This window comes from Panthera onca, chromosome F2 (genome assembly GCF_046562875.1).
Source record: "Panthera onca isolate mPanOnc1 chromosome F2, mPanOnc1 haplotype 2, whole genome shotgun sequence".
In the NCBI taxonomy this organism is placed as follows: domain Eukaryota; kingdom Metazoa; phylum Chordata; class Mammalia; order Carnivora; family Felidae; genus Panthera; species Panthera onca.
In genome coordinates this window covers 17,870,311-17,888,782 of record NC_138356.1, presented here as the reverse complement: position 1 = coordinate 17,888,782, position 18,472 = coordinate 17,870,311, and the positions used below count along the sequence as shown (strand labels likewise).

Sequence of the window (18,472 nt, the reverse complement as noted above, 5' to 3'; positions counted from 1 at the left end):
TCATCAGCAGAAGCTGCTTCTCCTGTTATCTTGATTATTTAAGTTAAACCTCTTTCCAAAATTATCAAACCACCTCTTTTTGCCATTAAATTCTCCACCTTTAGATTCTTCACCTTCCTTTTACTTTTAAGTTGTCACAAATCATGGTAGTATTTTTCTTTTTCTCAAATCATAGTAGTGTTTATAGGTGTGACTTTCTTATAGCAATCCTGCATCCACATAAAAGCCCATTTTCAATATAAGATGAAAAGGCATTTCACAGAAAGTGCAGGGTTTTCATACCCACTGACCTAGCACAGCTTCATGAATTTCCTTTCCTTTTCTTTCTTTCCTTTTAACAATGGTTCTTACATTAGATTCTTTTATCTTGAAATGGCAGGCAACCATAGCTGCAGACCCTAATCTACATATCAAGCAATTCAATTTTTTCTTGTAATATGACTTTTCTCTGCTTCTTGGGAGCACTCCCAGCATCACAAGAGGCATTTTGTTTGGGTCCCATGGTGTAACTCAGTTTACAACATTGCACTAAACACAAAAACATGAGAAAATCACAAAAGAGATCACTTTGTACCGCAATACATCATTTATTGAAGATGAACTGCCTTCTCAAGAGATGATCAGCATCACATGGCTTTTTTTTTTTTTTTTTAATTTATTTAAGTAATCTCTACACTCAGTGTGGGGCTAGAACTCATAACCCAGTATCAAGAATTGCATGCTCTGGGGCGCCTGGGTGGTTCAGTCGGTTGGGCGGCCGACTTCGGCTCAGGTCATGATCTTGCAGTCCGTGAGTTCTAGCCCCGCGTCGGGCTCTGCGCTGACAGCTCAGAGCCTGGAGCCTGCTTCATATTCTGTGTCTCCCTCTCTCTGACCCTCCCCTGTTCATGCTCTGTCTCTCCCTGTCTCAAAAATAAATAAACGTTAAAAAAAAAATTAAAAAAAAAAAAAAGAATTGCATGCTCTTCCAAATGAGCCAGCCAGGCACCCCAGCATCACATGGTTTTTTAAGTGGATACTCCCAACACTTGAGCTCATCACAACAGCAATAGAAGGTAGATACAAAATTATTACAGTACAACAGTATGTACTACAGTTAATTGTACACAGTTATGATTTAATAGTGCATCTTGATATTTATTTACATTTCTTTCTCTTGCATTTGAAAGAGTGCACATACTCTGCGCAGGAGAGAGAAAAAGCCAAAGTAGACTATGCTGTCAACACAGAGCCCAACAAAGGGTTCCAAAATCACGAACTATGAGATCATGACCTGAGCCAAAATCAAGAGTCAGATACTTAACCAACTGAGCCACCCAGGTGCCCCTACATTTCTCTTGACTACAAATGACACCATATACAGTCTGTGTTCAGGGCATAATTTTGATAACTTTTAACTTTTAATAGATCTGTATACATTTTAAGACAATGAATGATAAAATAGACTAGTATCCACATATTTTTAACATTCACAATACACCTTTCTTAATTTTTTTCAATATTTCTAGGCTAAAAGGTTCATCTGTGAAATTTTTCAAATTGTCACAAATCTCCAAAAACATTTCTCATATTTACTGAAAAAAATCCACGTATAAATAGAACCCCTGCCCCCACCGCGCCCAGTTCAAACTCCTGCTGTTCAAGGGTCAACTATATTTTATTCTATTTGTTGCTACTGCAAATGAAACTGTTCAATAAAGATTTCCAGATTGTTCTAATATATAACCAAAACAGCTTACATATTTTTTTATTGATCTCATATTCTGTTAACTTCCTAAGCTCATTTATTAATTCTAATAGCTTTTTTGTAGATTCTTAGAATTTTCTCCAAACAGAATTATGTCATCTGCAAACAAGGGCAGTTTTTCTTCTTAACCTTGATGCCTTTTATTTATTGTATTTTTTCATCACGCTGGCTAGAACTTTCAGTACAAAGTTGAATGAGGTGATAAGAATACACATTCCTGTCTTGTTCCTTGTAAGGAAAGCTGACAGTCATAAACATTATGTAGGATGTTGGCGGTAGGTTTTTCATAGATGTCCTTCTTCAGAAATCAAAATCTTTTATTCCTAGTTTGTTGACAGTTTTTATAATAAATCAGTGTTGGATTTGTCAAATACTTTTTCTGCGATTATTGAGATAATCATGTGCTTTTTGCCCTTAACTCTATTAATCTGGTGTATTAATTTAGACATGTTAAAACTAAAAACTTGCACTACTATGATAAAGCTCACCTGGCCAGAGTGTATAATCATTTTTATATGTTGCTAGTTTCAATCTGTTAACATTTTGTTTAGGATTTCTACATCTATATTCCTAACACATACTGCTTTGTAATTTTCTTGTGGAAACTTTATCTGGCCTTGATATCAGGATAATACTAGCCTCACAAAATGTGTTGGGAAGTGTGCATTTCTCTTTTAAGTTTATCAAGTACTGGTATTATTTCCTCTTTAAATGTTTGGTAGAATTCATCAATGAAGTCATCCATGCCTGGGCTTTCCTTTGTGAAAGATTTTTAATGAAGAATTCAATTTCTTTACATGTTAGAGATCTATTTAGATTTTGCATTTCTTCTTGAATCAGTTTCAGTAATTTGGGACTTTCTAGGAATTTATCAATTTTGTCTAAGGTGTCCAACTTGTTGGCATAACAATACACTTGCAATATTAGTTAAGCCAACAAACACTAAAGATTTATTAGTGCTAACAGTTACGTGAAATTCTACTTGCATTTAATTTTTAACATTATTTCTATGCCACTTGTCAACAAAGTCAGGAAAAGAAAAGATTTCAGTAGTGACTATGATGGTTAATTTTATATGTCCACTTGGCTAGGCCATGTTGCCCAGATAGTTGGCCAAACATTATGGAGGGGTGCCTAGGCGGCTCAGTCAGTTAAGTGTGTGACTCTTGGTTTCCATTCAGGTGATGATCTCGTGGTTCGTGAGATGCAGACCTGAGACAGGCTTTGTGTGTGCTGACAGAACAGAGCCTGCTTGGGATTCTCTCTCTCCCTCTCTTTCTGCCACTCCTCTCTCCCAAAATAAACATTTTTTTTTTAATTTTTTTTTTCAACGTTTTTTATTTATTTTTGGGACAGAGAGAGACAGAGCATGAACGGGGGAGGAGCAGAGAGAGAGGGAGACACAGAATCGGAAACAGGCTCCAGGCTCCGAGCCATCAGCCCAGAGCCCGACGCGGGGCCCGAACTCACGGACCGCGAGATCGTGACCTGGCTGAAGTCGGACGCTTAACCGACTGCGCCACCCAGGCGCCCCTTTTTTTTTTTTTTTTTTAATTTTTTTTTTTTCAACGTTTTTTATTTATTTTTGGGACAGAGAGAGACAGAGCATGAACGGGGGAGGGGCAGAGAGAGAGGGAGACACAGAATCGGAAACAGGCTCCAGGCTCCGAGCCATAAGCCCAGAGCCCGACGCCAAAATAAACGTTTTTAAAAAGACATTACTATGGATATTTCTGTAAGAATGTTTTTCAGGTGAGATAAACATTTAAATTAGTAGACTTTGACTAAAGCAATCTGCCCTCCATAATGTGACTGGGCCTCATCCAATCAGTGGAAGGCCTTAACAAAGACTGACCTTCCTCAAGTGAGAAGGAATTCTGCCAACAGACAACTTCAGACTTAGAACTGCAACATCACCTCTTCCCTGGGTCACGAGTTTTGCGGCTTACCTTGCAGATATTAGACTTTCCAGCCTCCATATAATCACAAGCCAATTCCTTAAATATACACTTACTTACTTACTTACACACATACACACACACACACACACACACACACACACACACACACACACACCCCCTATTGGTTCTCTGAAGAACCCTGACAAATACAGTGACTTTTTTTTTAATTGCTGAATTTGAAGTAAAATTTATCTAAACTTAATCTAACATCTTATTCTTATCAAATTAATGAGATTTGATAGGAATTTGTTTTTCATGTTTCTTTTAATTAGTGAAATTTTATCAAATAACTTATCGAAAATATTAAATTTCTTTTTTTGTTGTTGTTTACTTACTTAGAGAGACAGAAAGAAACAGCATATGAGCAGGGGAGGGCAGACAGAGAGGGAGAGACAGAATCCGAAGCAGGTTCCAGGCTCTGAGCCATCTGCACAGAGCCCAACACAGGGCTCGAACTCATGAACCATGAGATCATGATCTAAGCCAAAGGTGGATGCTTAACAAACTAAACCACCCACGTGCCAGAAAATATTAAATTTCACAATTGATTTCTTCCCTCTATGAATTTTGTTTTTTTTAATAAAGTTTCAACATTGCTACATTTAAAAGCCAACCTCTCTTCCAAGACACATACTCAGTAAGTCTTCATGTAACATACTAAGCATCACCCATGTGCCAGATAGTTTGCTGGTCTTGGGGAGATAAACAGATACATAAGTTTTTGCCCAAAGGTACAGCATCTAGACAGTAAACAAGCAGGCATACAGTTTTAATATAACATAATAAGTGCTATATAACACCTTCTATATGCACCACACGTACCAGTTTGGTATACAATGAACTTTCTTTTCACCCAGAGATAAAGCCTGTTTAATTCAGTTTTATGCCCAAGTCTAGGCTGCCCCTTTTAACTCAAATTTCAGTTTCCTTTTTAGAGTATAACAGGGTCTTCACTATTTACAAGTTATTTCTGAGCTGCAAAATTCTCTCCCCATGTTTCCCCCTGTATTATCATGTTTCCCCCTATATTCCCCCATTCAATCACAGCTGCCACAATTAGACAGAAGGGTAAGGACAACTTTTTCTTGCATCTGCAATAAAAACCTTAGCAGCAGACAGTAACTGCTCCAGGTCTGTCAAATAGATGCATTCCATTGCTTTTTAATCTCGAAAGGTTATGGCTATGTCCCCATACTATAAATCACAAAGGTAGTATTTTCAAAAAGAGAACAGGATCTAAGCTACCACATGGAAAAGAAGAAAGGGCTATATACACACGTATACAGTCTAATCATGAAATTATATACAAGATACTGCTTATCAAGAGAGACTGGACAACAGGGTTGGGAGGGTCACAATTTCCATGTTATATTGTTTTGTACTCTTTAAAATCATTTTGCCATATGCAAATTTTACTTAATATAAAATTCTTTTTATAAAACTCAAAATAAAGCAATGCTTTTTATATTCACCATTTGAACCAGATAATACATTTCAAAAGCAATGTAGTATCTATCTACGGATGTTGGGTCAAAAATATGTATATAAAAAACAATGTTGAAAATACTGGCTGTATTATGTCAACTATTAAAAATGTCTTCCAGGATATAAAGCGTTAAAATCAAAGCAATAATGCTCAACCTAAGGTAAAACACTCAACTTCTCTAAGAAAGAGAAAAGAGAAAGATGAAATTTAACTGAAGTACATAGATCTACACTTAAAAAGTTAATGACTTAAAAGTTAACTGACTTCAGCTCAGGTCACGATCTCACAATTTGTGAGTTCGAGACCTGCATTGGGCTGTGTGCTGGCAGCTGAGAGCCTTGAGCCTGCTTCAGATTCTGTCTCCCTCTCTCTCTCTGTGTGCCCCACCCCTGCTCACACTCTATCTCTCTCTCAAAAATAAATTTTAAAAATTTTTTTTAAAAGTTAGTGAAAGCATTTCTTAACAGTAATAGTTATTAAATAATGAGTTAGTAAAAGTTGAATTTCTTTTAATTATAAAATGATTAATATGCCTAGAAATGGTGTAGGAAGATAGAAAATACAATTTGCTTTTATAGATCGTTTTCAGCTAGCTCTCATATTTCACTAAACCTGAGTTATTCTAACAAAGTCCTTACAAAGGACATAATTTTATCAGCTTATATAGAGTAAGCCATGTACATGCTACATAGAATAAAGAATTTTGCTAGCCTTTATTTCTGGTTCCTGGGAGGTAACTTCTAAATCCTTGGAATATTCCAAGTGATGGGAGTGTTTTTGTTATTCATGGTAGGTTCTGCGACCCATATCCAATAGTTTATGCTAATATGCTAACTCACGGTGAGCTCCTCTATAGTTTAGCTGAAGAGATGACATAGATGGAAGCTGGTCACACCAGAAAGACCACACCAGAAAGATGTGATTAAGAGGGTTAGACCTCTAAGCCATCTGACATCAGCCAGATCTCTGGGGAAAGTTGGGAGTATGGAGTCTGAGCCACAAAGGCAATGCAGTATCAATAAAAACTCCATACACTGAAACTCAGGTGAGAGTGGCACAACAGTAGTGACGTGCCAGGGGGGTGATACATCCCTGAGACTGGTAAAAGCTACATTTGGACCCTCCCAGACCACATGCTACACACTGCCCCCTTTGGCTGGTTCTGATTTGTAGCATTACGCTACAATACAACTGTAATCATTAAGTATAGCACTTTCCTGAGTTCTGTAAGTCATTTTAGTGATTTATCACATTTGACAGTGTAATGGAAACCCCATATTTATAGCCAGAATAGAGGATGGCTTGAGGACCCCGATACTAGCAGCTGATGTCTAAAATAAGAGAAGTCTTGTGGAGGGCTGTGCCCTTAATCTGTGAAGTTTGGTCCAACTCTGGGTAGCTGGTGTTAGAAGTCACTGTAATGCCTCTCAAATACTTTTGTGAGAGATATACAATGAGAATGCAAGAATGAGCCATGTGGATAAGCATTACCCATAAATATTACCACTAACACAAATGCATTTACAAAAAATCAGAAAATGCTTATGATAGCTGTACTATGAGCTATCAGTATATTTTCACTGGCTAAAACGAATATTGCCAGTATATTACTGATAACTACTATGCTTAATTACTTATTCAAAGTATGGTGTCAAATATATTTCACTGAATATGTAATTTCTAAATATGACCTTTTTTAGACCAGTTTGTGTTATAAGTCCTATCTGAGACCATGTGAGAAAACTCTCCATTGCCAAATTATTTTCCATTTTCCCACTGTGAAAAACTACGTATTTGGTGTTCTTTCCAGTTTTATTGAGAAATAATTGACATATATCACTGTGTAAGTTTAAGGCATATAGCTTGATTATTTGATTTATATATATTATAGAATAATTACCAAATAGGTTCTGCTAACATCCATCTGCGTGTATAGATAAAATGAAAAGGCAAGAAAAAAAGAAAAGCTTATTCCTTTTGATGAGAACTCTTAGGACTTACTTTCAACATATTTCCTATAGATTACAGAGCAATATTAGCTAAAATCATCATGTTGTACATTATTTCCCTAGTACTTATATACATTATAAGTACCTTTTGACCATTATAAGTACCTTTTGACCACCTTCCAACAATCTATCCTACCTCCACCCTTCTTCACCTCTGGAAACCACATGTCTGATCTTTTTTTCTGAGTTTGGTTTTGTTTTCTGTTTAGATTCCACATGTGAGATCATACATTATCTTTTCTTTCTCTGACTTACTTCACTGAGCATAATGTCTTCAACCCACCAACAGTGTGCAAGGGTTCCATGCCAGCATTTGTTAACTCAGTCTTTTTTTTTTTTAATCATTTTCTTAAGTTTATTTCTTTATTTTGAGAAAGAGAGAGTGCATGCATGCAGGGAAGGGGTAGAGAGAGAGGGAGAGAAAAAAATCCCAAGCGTAGAGCCCACCACAGGGCTCGATCCCACAAACCATGAGATCATGACCTAAGCCAAAATCAAGATTCAGACACTTAACCAACTGAGCCACCCATGTGCCCCCTTTTATTTCTGTCTTTTTGATGACGGCCAATGTAACAAGCATGACATGATCTCTTTGTAGTTTTAATTTGCATTTCCCTAACGACTAGTGATGTTGAACATCTTTTCACGTGCATTTGGTCTAATTTTAAGACCAAAATTATTCAAGCAAGAAGTCAGTAACTGAATGCTGATAAGCTATAAAATTAGTCAAATTATATATTATTCTTTAATAAGATTCAATGTGCATCAAAATAATTGTTTCAGGGGCGCATGGGTGGCTCAGTCAGTTGAGCGACCAACTTCAGCTCAGATCATGATCTCATGGTTTCTGAGTTCGAGCCCCGTGTCGGGCTCTGTGCTGACAGCTCAGAGCCTGGAGCCTGCTTCTGATTCTGTGTCTCCCTCTCTCTCTGCCCCTCCCCCACTCATGCTCTGTCTGTCTCAGAAATAAACATTAAAAAAATTTTTTAAAATAAATAAATAATAATTGTTTCAGTTGGCAACAAAAGAAACATTCCATGAAAATTCAATTCTACATACCCAACAGAATAGTTTATTTTTGCAATGGGGACCTTCATTTATTCAAAATATCTTAAGGGGTGCCTAGGTGGCTCAGCTGATTAAGCTTCCACTCTTGGTTTAGTCTCAGGTCATGATCTCATGGTTCATGAGATCAAGCCCCGCACTGGACTCAGGCTTAGCCTAGGCACTGACAGCACAGAGCCTGCTTGGGATTCTCTCCCCCCGCCCCTGCCCCTCCCCAGCTCATGTCTGCACATGTTCTCTCTCTCTCAAAATAAATAAGCAAACATTTTTTAAAAATATTTTCCTTAAACACTGAAGTGCCAGGCACTGTGCTAAGTAGCAAATATACAATGGCAGGCAAGCTGGCATACCACTGCAATACAAGAGAGCTGAATAAGTTCAAAATTACACTTTATGGGGAAAACCAATGTGACAGAAACACAAAGCATGAAGAGCCACACAATCTGGGAAAAAGAATAAAAGGATAAAATTATACAGGAAACAAGAATACATTAAGGGTTTGAAGCAAAGACTAACATGATTCTAGATGTTTTTTGAAAGGACATTAAAGGGCAGTGCAGAGACTTAGTTGGGGGGCTGGGGAGGTTAGACCAGAAACCAAAAAGAACACTAGAAAAAAATCTGATGAGAGACAACATAAGCCCACATAAAACAATGTTTATGGGATTAGAGAAAGGTAAATTTATTTTTAAATTTAGGTAGTAGAATCAACCAGACTTGTGTAATTACTTGCTGTGGGAGGCAAAGGGAACACAGAGGTCAAGGATGACGAGGTAGCCAGCTATCTCACTGGAGTACCAGGAAGTTTGAGAAGAATCAAGGTAATTTTGCACATGTTACTTGTGAGGCCATGACATCCAAGTACAGATATCCAATAGGAAATTAGGTATATGGGTCTGGAGTTCAATTCTATTTTTTTTTTTTAATTTTTTTTTTTTACGTTTTATTTATTTTTGAGACAGAGAGAGACAGAGCATGAATGGGGGAGGGGCAGAGAGAGAGGGAGACACAGAATCGGAAGCAGGCTCCAGGCTCTGAGCCATCAGCCCAGAGCCCGATGCGGGGCTTGAACTCACGGACCGCGAGATCATGACCTGAGCTGAAGTCGGTCGCTTAACCGACTGAGCCACCCAGGCGCCCCTGGAGTTCAATTTTAAAAAATCAGGATTGGAATACAGACTTATCAGTTATGAACAGACTGATAGCATATAAAATCTTTGAGTGGATGAGGTCAGTCAGAGAGTATATGAAATGAAAAGAAGGCATAGTTGAGAGAGAACGTCAGCTAGAGAGGGGCAGAGAGGGTGAGAGAGCATCCCAAGCAGGCTCCACGCTGTCAGCACCAAGGCCTAGTTCGAGCCCGAGCCTGAACCCAAGCCCACCAAGGGGCTCGATCTCATGAACCTCAAGATCATAACCTGAGCCAAAAGCAAGAGCCGAAAGCTTAACCAACTGAACCACCCAGGTGCCCCTTGAAATTAGACTTTAAAGTCTCAATCATTTGTTTTTTTATTTTTTTATTTTTATTTTTACATTTATTTTTGAGAAACAGAGTGAGACAAAGCGTGAGCAGGGGAGGGGCAGAGAGAGAAGAAGACACAGAATCTGTAGCAGGCTCCAGGCTCTGAGCAAGCGGTCACCACAGAACCTGATGCGGGGCTCAAACCCACAAACTGTGAGATCATGACCTGAGCTGAAGTCCGACGCTCAACCAACTGAGCCACCCAGGTGCTCTGAACTCTCAATCATTTGTGCATGTAATAAAAAATAACTCTTAAATTCTTAATATAATTCTCAAAACCTACACTTAAAAAAATAGGAGATCACAAAGTAAATGTTTATCATGCACCACTTATGTGCCAGTCAGCTTTTCCTGCCACAGTAACTTTTTAAAATAGATGCCAATTACTAAGATAAGGCAAGAGAGAGCTTAAATAACCTGTGCCAGGTCACAAAGACAGGACAGGTACAATCCAAAGGAAGTTGTAACCCAGAATGCCACAGTGATTCTGTCTAACCTTACTGTATAAGAAAATCTACTATTAAGCTTAAAAAATTATTTTTTGCAATAATCAAAATTTCACTTCATAAAACTTTAGGGTGAGAAGACAACCCAACGTTTTTATATTAAAGATAAGGAAATTGAGGTCCTTGGAGATAAACAAGTTTAACCAAAATATAATACAGTACTTAAATTCAGAAAGACCTTGAACATGAAATGCAAATCAAAACCATGATAAAATACCACCTCACACCTGTCAGAATGGCTAAAATTAACAACACAAGGGGTACCTGGGTAGCTCAGTCAGTTATGTGACCAATTCTTGATTTTGGCACTCAGGTCATGATGTCAGTTCATGAGTTCAGGCCCCACGTCAGGCTCTGTGTTGACATCGCAGAGCTTGCCTGAGATCCTCTGTCTCCCTCTCTCTCTCTGCACCTCCCCTGCTTACTCGCTCACTCTCTAAACTAAATAAACATTTAAAAAGAAAAAAAACAAACACAAGACACAACAGGTGTTGGCAAGGATGTGAAGAAAGGGGAACCCTCTTGCACTGTTGGTGGGAATGCAAACTGGTGCAGCTACTCTGGAGATCAGTATGGAGGTTCCTCATAAGGTTAAAAATAGAACTACCCTGCAATCCAGCAAGTGTACTACTAGGTATTTACCCACAGGATACAAAAATATTGATTCAAAGCGGTACATGCACTCCGATGTTTATAGCAGCATTACCAGCAATAGCCAAACTATGGAAAGAGCCCAAGGGTCCATCAACTGCTAAACAGATGAAGAAGCTGTGATGTATGTATATACAGACACACACACACACACAGACACACACAATGGAATATTGCTCAGCCATCAAAAAGAATGAAATCTTGCCATTTGTAACAAGATGGATGGAGCTGGAGTATATTAAGATAAGCAAACTAAGTCAGTCAGAGAAAGACAAATACCATATGAATTCACTCATGTGGAATTTAAGAAACAAAACAGATGAATATATGGGGGGTAGAGAGAGAAAGAGAGAAAGAGAGAAAGAGAGAAGGAGGGAGGGAAACAAACCGTAAGAGACTCTTTCTTAAATTTTTTTTAAGTCTATTTATTCGGGGGGTGGGGAGGGGGGGAGGCATGGCAGGCAGAAAGAGAGAGAATTCCAAGCAGGCTCCACACTGTCAGTGCAGAACCCCACATGGGGCTCAAACCCACTAAACGTGACACCATGGTGTGAGCCGAAATCAAGAGTCAGACAGTTAATAAACTGAGTCACCCAGGAGACTCTTAAAGATAGAGAACAAACTGAGGGTTGATGGAGGGAGGTGGGTGAGGGATGGACCAGATGGGTGATGGTTATCAGGAGGACACTTGTTATGATGAGCACTGGGTGTTGTAGTGAATTCTATTCCTGAAACGAATATTGCACTGTATGTTAGTTAAGTAGAACTTAAACAGTGAAACAGAAAAAATAAACTCATTTGTATTTAAAATAAAATAAATGATCCTGAAGAGTCAAAGCAAACTTGAGAAAGAAAAACAAAGCTGAAGGTATCACAATCCCAGATTTCAAGATATACTACAAAGCTGTAAGGTACTGGTACAAAAATAGACACATAGATAAATGCAAAAGAATAGAGCATCCAGAAGGAAGCCCACACTTAAATGGTCAATTTATGACAAAAGAGAGGTGCCTGGGTTGCTCAGTCAGTTGAGTGTCCAACTCTTGGTCTCAGCTCAGGTCTTGATCTCAAGGTCATGAGTTCAAGCCCCACACTGGGCTCCATGCTGAGTACATACATACTTAAAAATATGTATATAGATATATGACAAAAGAGTCAAAAATATACAATAGGGAACAGATAATGTCTTCAATAAATAGTGTTGGGAATATAGGACAGCTAAATGCAAAAGAATGAAAGTGGATGACTTTCTTACCCTATACACAAAAATAAACTCAAAATGGATTAAGACCTAAAGGTGAGATCTAAAACCATAAAAGTCCTAGAAGAAAACACAGGCAACAATCTCTCTGACACTGGTCTTATCATCATTTTTCTATATATGCTTCCTGAGGCAAAAAAACAAGAGCAAAACTAAAATACTGGGAATACCCTAAAATAAAAACCTTTTGCACAGCAAAGGAAACCATCAAAAAAACAAGACAACCCACTGAATAGAAGACATTTATAAATGATTCACCCAGTAAGAGACTTACTTTCTGAAATATATAAAGACCTTACACAACACAAAAAGAACAAATAATCTGGTTAAAAAATGAGAAGACATGAACACTTTTCCAAAGAAGACATAAAGGTGACTAACAGACAGATGAAAAGATGCTCAACATCACTAATACACAGGGAAATGCAAATCAAAACCTTACACCTGTCAGAATAACTACAATCAAAATAAACACAATAAACAAGTGTTGGTGAACATGTGGAGAAAAAGGAACGCTCATGAACTGTTTGTGGGAATGTAAATTGGTGTAACCACTGTATAAATCAGTATGGAGATTACCCCCAAAATTAAAACTAAATATAACATATGATCCAGTAATTTCATTACTGGTTATTTAACAAACAAAACAAAAATACCAATTTGAAAAGATATATCACCCCTAAACTTATTTCAGTATTATTTACAATAACAAGATACGGAAGCAACCCAGTGTCCATCAATGTATAAAGAAGATACGGATATATATATATGGAATGGAATATTATTCAGTCATAAAAAATAAGATCTTGTGGGGCACCTGGGTGGCTCAGAGGGTTAAGCTCCGGACTTTAGCTCAGGTCACAATCTCACAGTTTGTGGGTTCAAGCCCCACATCGGGCTCTGCTGACAGCTCAGAACCTGGAACCTGCTTCAGATTCTATTTCTCCCTCCCTTTCTGCCCCTCCCCCACTCACACTCTGTCTCTCTCTCTCTCTCAAAAATATATAAACGTTAAAAAAAATTTAAAAACAAATAAATAAATAAGATCTTGCCATTTGCAACATGGATGGACCTAGAGAGTATTGTGCTAAGTGAAATAAGTCAGAGAAAAATACCATATGATTTCACTTACATGTGAATCTAAAAAACAAAACAAACAAACAGAAGAAAAAAAGACTCTTAAACACAGCAAATAAACTGGTGGTTGCCAGAGGTGAGATGGATGAGGGTGGTGGGTAAAATAGATAAAAATCCAAATTTCCAGTCAAAAGTAAGTCACAAAGATGAAAAATACAGTATGGGGAATAGTCAGTAATACTACAATAATGTCATATGGTGACTATACTTATCATGGTGAGTAATGTACAAAATTGTTGAATCAATATATTGCATACCTGAAATTAATAGAACACTATGTTATTTATACTTCAATAAAAAATTTCTAAATATTTTCATAACAAACCATAATCAAAGACTTAGTATAGTTGCAATATATTAACTTCTGCCCAATTGTAATAGGGTAACCAATAATTAAAATGGTCATTCACCAAATTACATTTTGTATCCTCTAAGCATCCCTTTGATTTTTTAAATAAAAGTCCACCATTTTTATTCAATTAACACATTTCCCTCTCACACAGACACAAATTCCATGCAAGTTTTTCAATTAATTTTTAGTTATATTATATATATACTTACTGCTATGATTCTGTAAATTATAAGGGAATATAATTTAAAATGGGCAGATGGTTCTCAGGATGTATTATATTTCATTTGTAGACAGTACAGTCATATGTAAGGTTCCAGAAAGGAAACAGTTACTGGGATTCTAAAGAAATCTTTTTTTCTGACAAGACAAAGCTCCTTCACAACAGCATGCTAATAATACTTTAAAATCAATTTAATACACCTAATGACATACCTAAGGAACTCCTGGTCTGTTGACTATTTGGTGGTATGTTTTCTTTGGCCATGGAAATTAATATTTTACTGTTTTCAGAAAGCTTCTCTGATGCCTTTCCCTGAAAGAGACACAATATTTACAAAAGTATGGGAAAATCCACAAAATACACAATGTATCCCAATACTCTTATTAAATGACTTGAAAAACTATACATCACGAAGAAATTTAAGTGTGAGATTTGAGGAATTAACCAAAAGTATTAACACTGTGATAAATTCTAATTAAATCTTAGAATTCATTTATCAACTAATAGTCACTGAGTTCCTGCTACATAGTGTCCCAGGTACTGGAAACATGAATGAAAAAAACATATGAGAATCTCAGCCATCATGGAGCTCAAACTATTCAGGGGACTAACAACAGACATAATAAATCATCAGACTATGTAATATACAAAGAGTAACTGGTAAAGGTTAAGGAAAAATAAAAATAGAGCATGGTATGAAGAGCCATAATGATGCAAGAGGAACTAAAAGACCTCAATGAGCATGATATTTGAACTAAGACTTAAAGATCATGATTTATGTACTATTTAATATTAAAAATTATAATAATGCTGTATTTAAAGCTATATAATAACCATTTTCAAACACTGTAAGGTAGTCCTAAGTGGACAGTGGTTAAAAACCATAGACTTTGGAGCTGGACATATGGTGATGGCAATTCTGAATCTATCACTATGTATAGCTGGACGAATTACTTAACCCCTTTGGGTTTCACCTTCTTGACATTTATTTTGTAAAACAAAAATATTCCACCTACTTAATAGGGGTATTATGATTAAGTGAGATAATAACATGTAAAGTCCTTGACACAACTCCTTGACCACAGCAGCTCTTATGGAAAGAAGGCAAACTAGTATGGTGGTTACGAGAACAGGCCTACAGTCAGGATGTAAGGAATCAAAGCCTACTTCTACCAACTCTATAACCTTAGTCTCATTACTTAACTTTCCCATGCCTTAGTTTACTTTTAGAAAATGACCATAACAACAGTATTTATCTCACAGATTCATGTGAATCATAAATTTAACTTCTTAAGACCAAGCCTCATTCCTGAAAGGAAAAAAACCTGTAACTAAGAATACTCTATCCAGCAAGGCTATCATTCAGAATGGAAGGAAAGATAAAGAGTTTTCCAGACAAGCAAAATTTAAAGGAATTCACTACCACTAAACCAGCCTGATAAGAAATGTTAAAGTGGAAAGGAAAGACCACAGCAGGAAAAGTAAGAAAGGGGAGCACCTGGGTGAATGTGTCGGTTGAGTGTCTGACTCTTGATTTGGGTTCAGGTCATGATCCCAGAGTCGTGGTATCAAGCCCAACTTCAGGGTCCATGCTAAGCATGCACCCTGCTTGAGATTCTCTCTCTTCCCCTCGGTCCCTCCCCACACTTGCATGTGCTCAAATTAAAATTTAAAAGGGGTGCATGGGTGGCTCAGTCAGTTAAGCCTCTGACATCTGCTCAGGTCATGATCACACAGTTCGTTTAGAGCCTGCTTCAGACCCTCTGTCCCTCTCCATCTGCCCCTCCCAGGCTTGTACTCTCTCTCTCAAAACTAAACAAACATTAGAAATAAATAAATAAAATATATAAATAAATAAACACTCAAAGAAAAATTTAAGGGGTGCCTGGGTGGCTCAGTCAGTTAAGCATCCAACCCTTGATCTCGGCTCAGGTCATGAGCTCCAGGTTTATGAGACTGAGCCCCTCATGGGGCTTGGGATTCTCTCTCTCTGCCCCTCTCCCACTGGCACAGGCACACTCTCTTTCTCAAAATAAATAAATAAGCTTAAAAAAATTAAAAAGGAAAGTAGGAAAGGAAAACAGTTCACAGGTACATAAACATAGTAAGACAGAATAAATCCTTATAAAACCAATATGGAGGTTAAAATACAAAAGCAGTAAAATCAAATATATCCATAAAACTCAGTCATGGAATTCACAAAACAGAAGAATATAAAGTATGACACCATATACCTAAAACAGGGGGGAGGGGGAAGTAAAAATTTAGTGTTTTTATAATGGGTCCAAACTTAAGTGACCATTAACTTCATATAGACTGCTATATATGCAAGATATATATACACCTAATGGTAATCACACATCAAAACCAATAATAGATATACAGGAAATAAAGAGAAAGGAATCCAAACATATCACAAGAAAACAGCTGTCAAATCACAAAAGAAGAGAGCAAGAAAAGAAAGGAACAAAGAACTATAAAAATAACCATAACACAAGTAACAAAATGGCAACAAGTACATACCTATCAATAATTACTTTGAATGTAAATGTACTAAACATTCTAATTCAAAAGACACAGGTGACCAAATGGATAAAAAAGCACACAACATATGCTGCCTACAAGAGACTCATTTCAGACCTAAAGACCCATGCAGATTGAAAGTGAAGGGACTGAACATTTATCATGCAAATAGAAGTGAAAAAGAAAGATGGAGTAATGATACTCATATGGGACAAAACAGTCTTTGAAAAACAAAGACTGTAACAAGAGACACAGAAGGACACTACATAATCATAAAGGGAATAATTCAACAGAAGGTATAACAATTATAAATATTTCTGTACCCAACATAGGAGGACCCAAATACATAAAGCAGTTATTAACAAAATTATAGTATTATTAGTATTGACAGTAATACTACTAATAGTAGGGGACTTTAACATGAACTTACAACAATAGGTAGATCACCCAGACAGAAAATCAACAAGAAAACAGTGGCTTCATAGGACACATTTAAACAGATGGATCAACAGATATATTCAGAACGTTCCATCCTAAAATAGCAGAATACACATTCATTTCAAGTGCACAGCGAACATTCTCCAGAATAGATCACATATTAGGCAACAAAATAAGACAACAAATTCAAAAAGACTGAGGTCATATCACCCATCTTTTCCAACCACAATGCTTTGAAACTAGAAATCAACCACAAGAAAAAAATCTGGAAAGAACACAAATACATGGAGGTTAAATAACATGCTACTAAACAATGAATGGGTCAGCCAAGAAATCAATGACAAAATCAAAAAGTACATGGAGACAAATGAAAATGAAAACACAACGGACCAAAATCTTTGGGATGCAGCAAAAGCTATTCTAAAAAGAAAGGATTTTAAGCAATACACAGCTACCTCAAGAAGCAAGAACAATCTCAAAAGAACAACTTAACCTTATATCTAAAGGAGACAGAAAAAGAACAAACAAAACCCAAACCAGTAGAAGAAGGAAATAATAAAGATCAGAGCAGAAATAAACAAAATAGAAACTAAAAAAAACCACACCAACAAACAAAACAAACAACAGAACAGATCAATGAGACCAGGAACTGGTGGCTCTTCGTAAAAATCAACAAAACATGGTAAACCTTTAGCCAGACTCACCAAAAAAAAAAAAAAAAAAAAAAAAGGCTCAAATAAACAAAATCAGAAATGAAATAGATAACACCACAGAAATACAGAAGATTATAAGAAAATATGAAAAGTTATATGCCTACAAATTGGACAACCTAGAAGAAATGGATAAATTCCCAGAAACATATAGTGTTCCCAATCTGAATCAGGAAGACAGAGAAAATCTACACAGATCAATGAAATTGAATCAGTAATCAAAAAACTGCCACTAAACAAGAGTCCAGGACCAGACAGCTTCACAGGTGAATTCTACCATTTTAAAGAAGAGTTAATACCTACTCTTCTTAAACTACTCTAAAAAATAGAAGAGGGAGAAAAGCTTCCAAATTCATTCTGTGAGGCCAGTATTACCCTGATGTCAAAGTCAGACAAAGACCATACCAAAAAAAAAAAAAAAAAAAAAAAAAAAAAAAAAAAAAAAGGAACTACCAGCCCCTATCTCTGATGAACATAGATACAAATAACCTTAACAAAATATTAACACACGAAATCCAACAATACACTAAAAAAAAAAAATCATTCACCAAGATCACGTGAGCTTTATTCCTGGGATGCAAGGGTGGTTCAACATTCACCAATCAACACAATAATCAACAACAGAAAGGTTAAAACCATATTATTTCAATACATGCAGAAAAAGCATTTGACAAAGTATAACATCCATTCATGCTAAAAACTCTCACCAGAGTAGGTTTAGAGGGAACATACCTCAACATAACGAAGGCCGTATGTGAAAATAGCTAAAGTCATTAACAGGAAAAATTTGAGAGCTTTTCCCCTAATATCAAGACCAAAACATGGATGTCCATTCTCACCACTTTTATTCAACATAATACTGGAAGTCCTAGCCACAGCAATCA

At 36.8% G+C, this 18,472-nt stretch overlaps 1 protein-coding gene and 1 non-coding gene across 15 annotated transcripts in view; both read right to left on the bottom strand.

Moving 5' to 3' along the window:
• CSPP1 (centrosome and spindle pole associated protein 1) overlaps positions 1 to 18,472 on the bottom strand; it is a 154,168-nt gene that overhangs the window by 122,016 nt on the left and 13,680 nt on the right. For all 14 annotated transcript variants that reach the window (XR_013553383.2, XR_009603485.3, XM_060610672.3 and 11 more), the window contains exon 3: positions 14,130 to 14,229. Coding sequence is in view for 12 of the 14 variants with exons in the window: in XM_060610672.3 (XP_060466655.3) it covers positions 14,130 to 14,229 (100 nt within the window). In the remaining 2 variants the exon portion in view is untranslated. The remainder of the gene's footprint in view (positions 1 to 14,129; positions 14,230 to 18,472) is intronic.
• On the bottom strand, positions 4,730 to 4,858 carry LOC132664887 (small nucleolar RNA SNORA31). Its single transcript, XR_009603888.3, has one exon. It is a non-coding gene; the product is annotated as a small nucleolar RNA SNORA31 (small nucleolar RNA).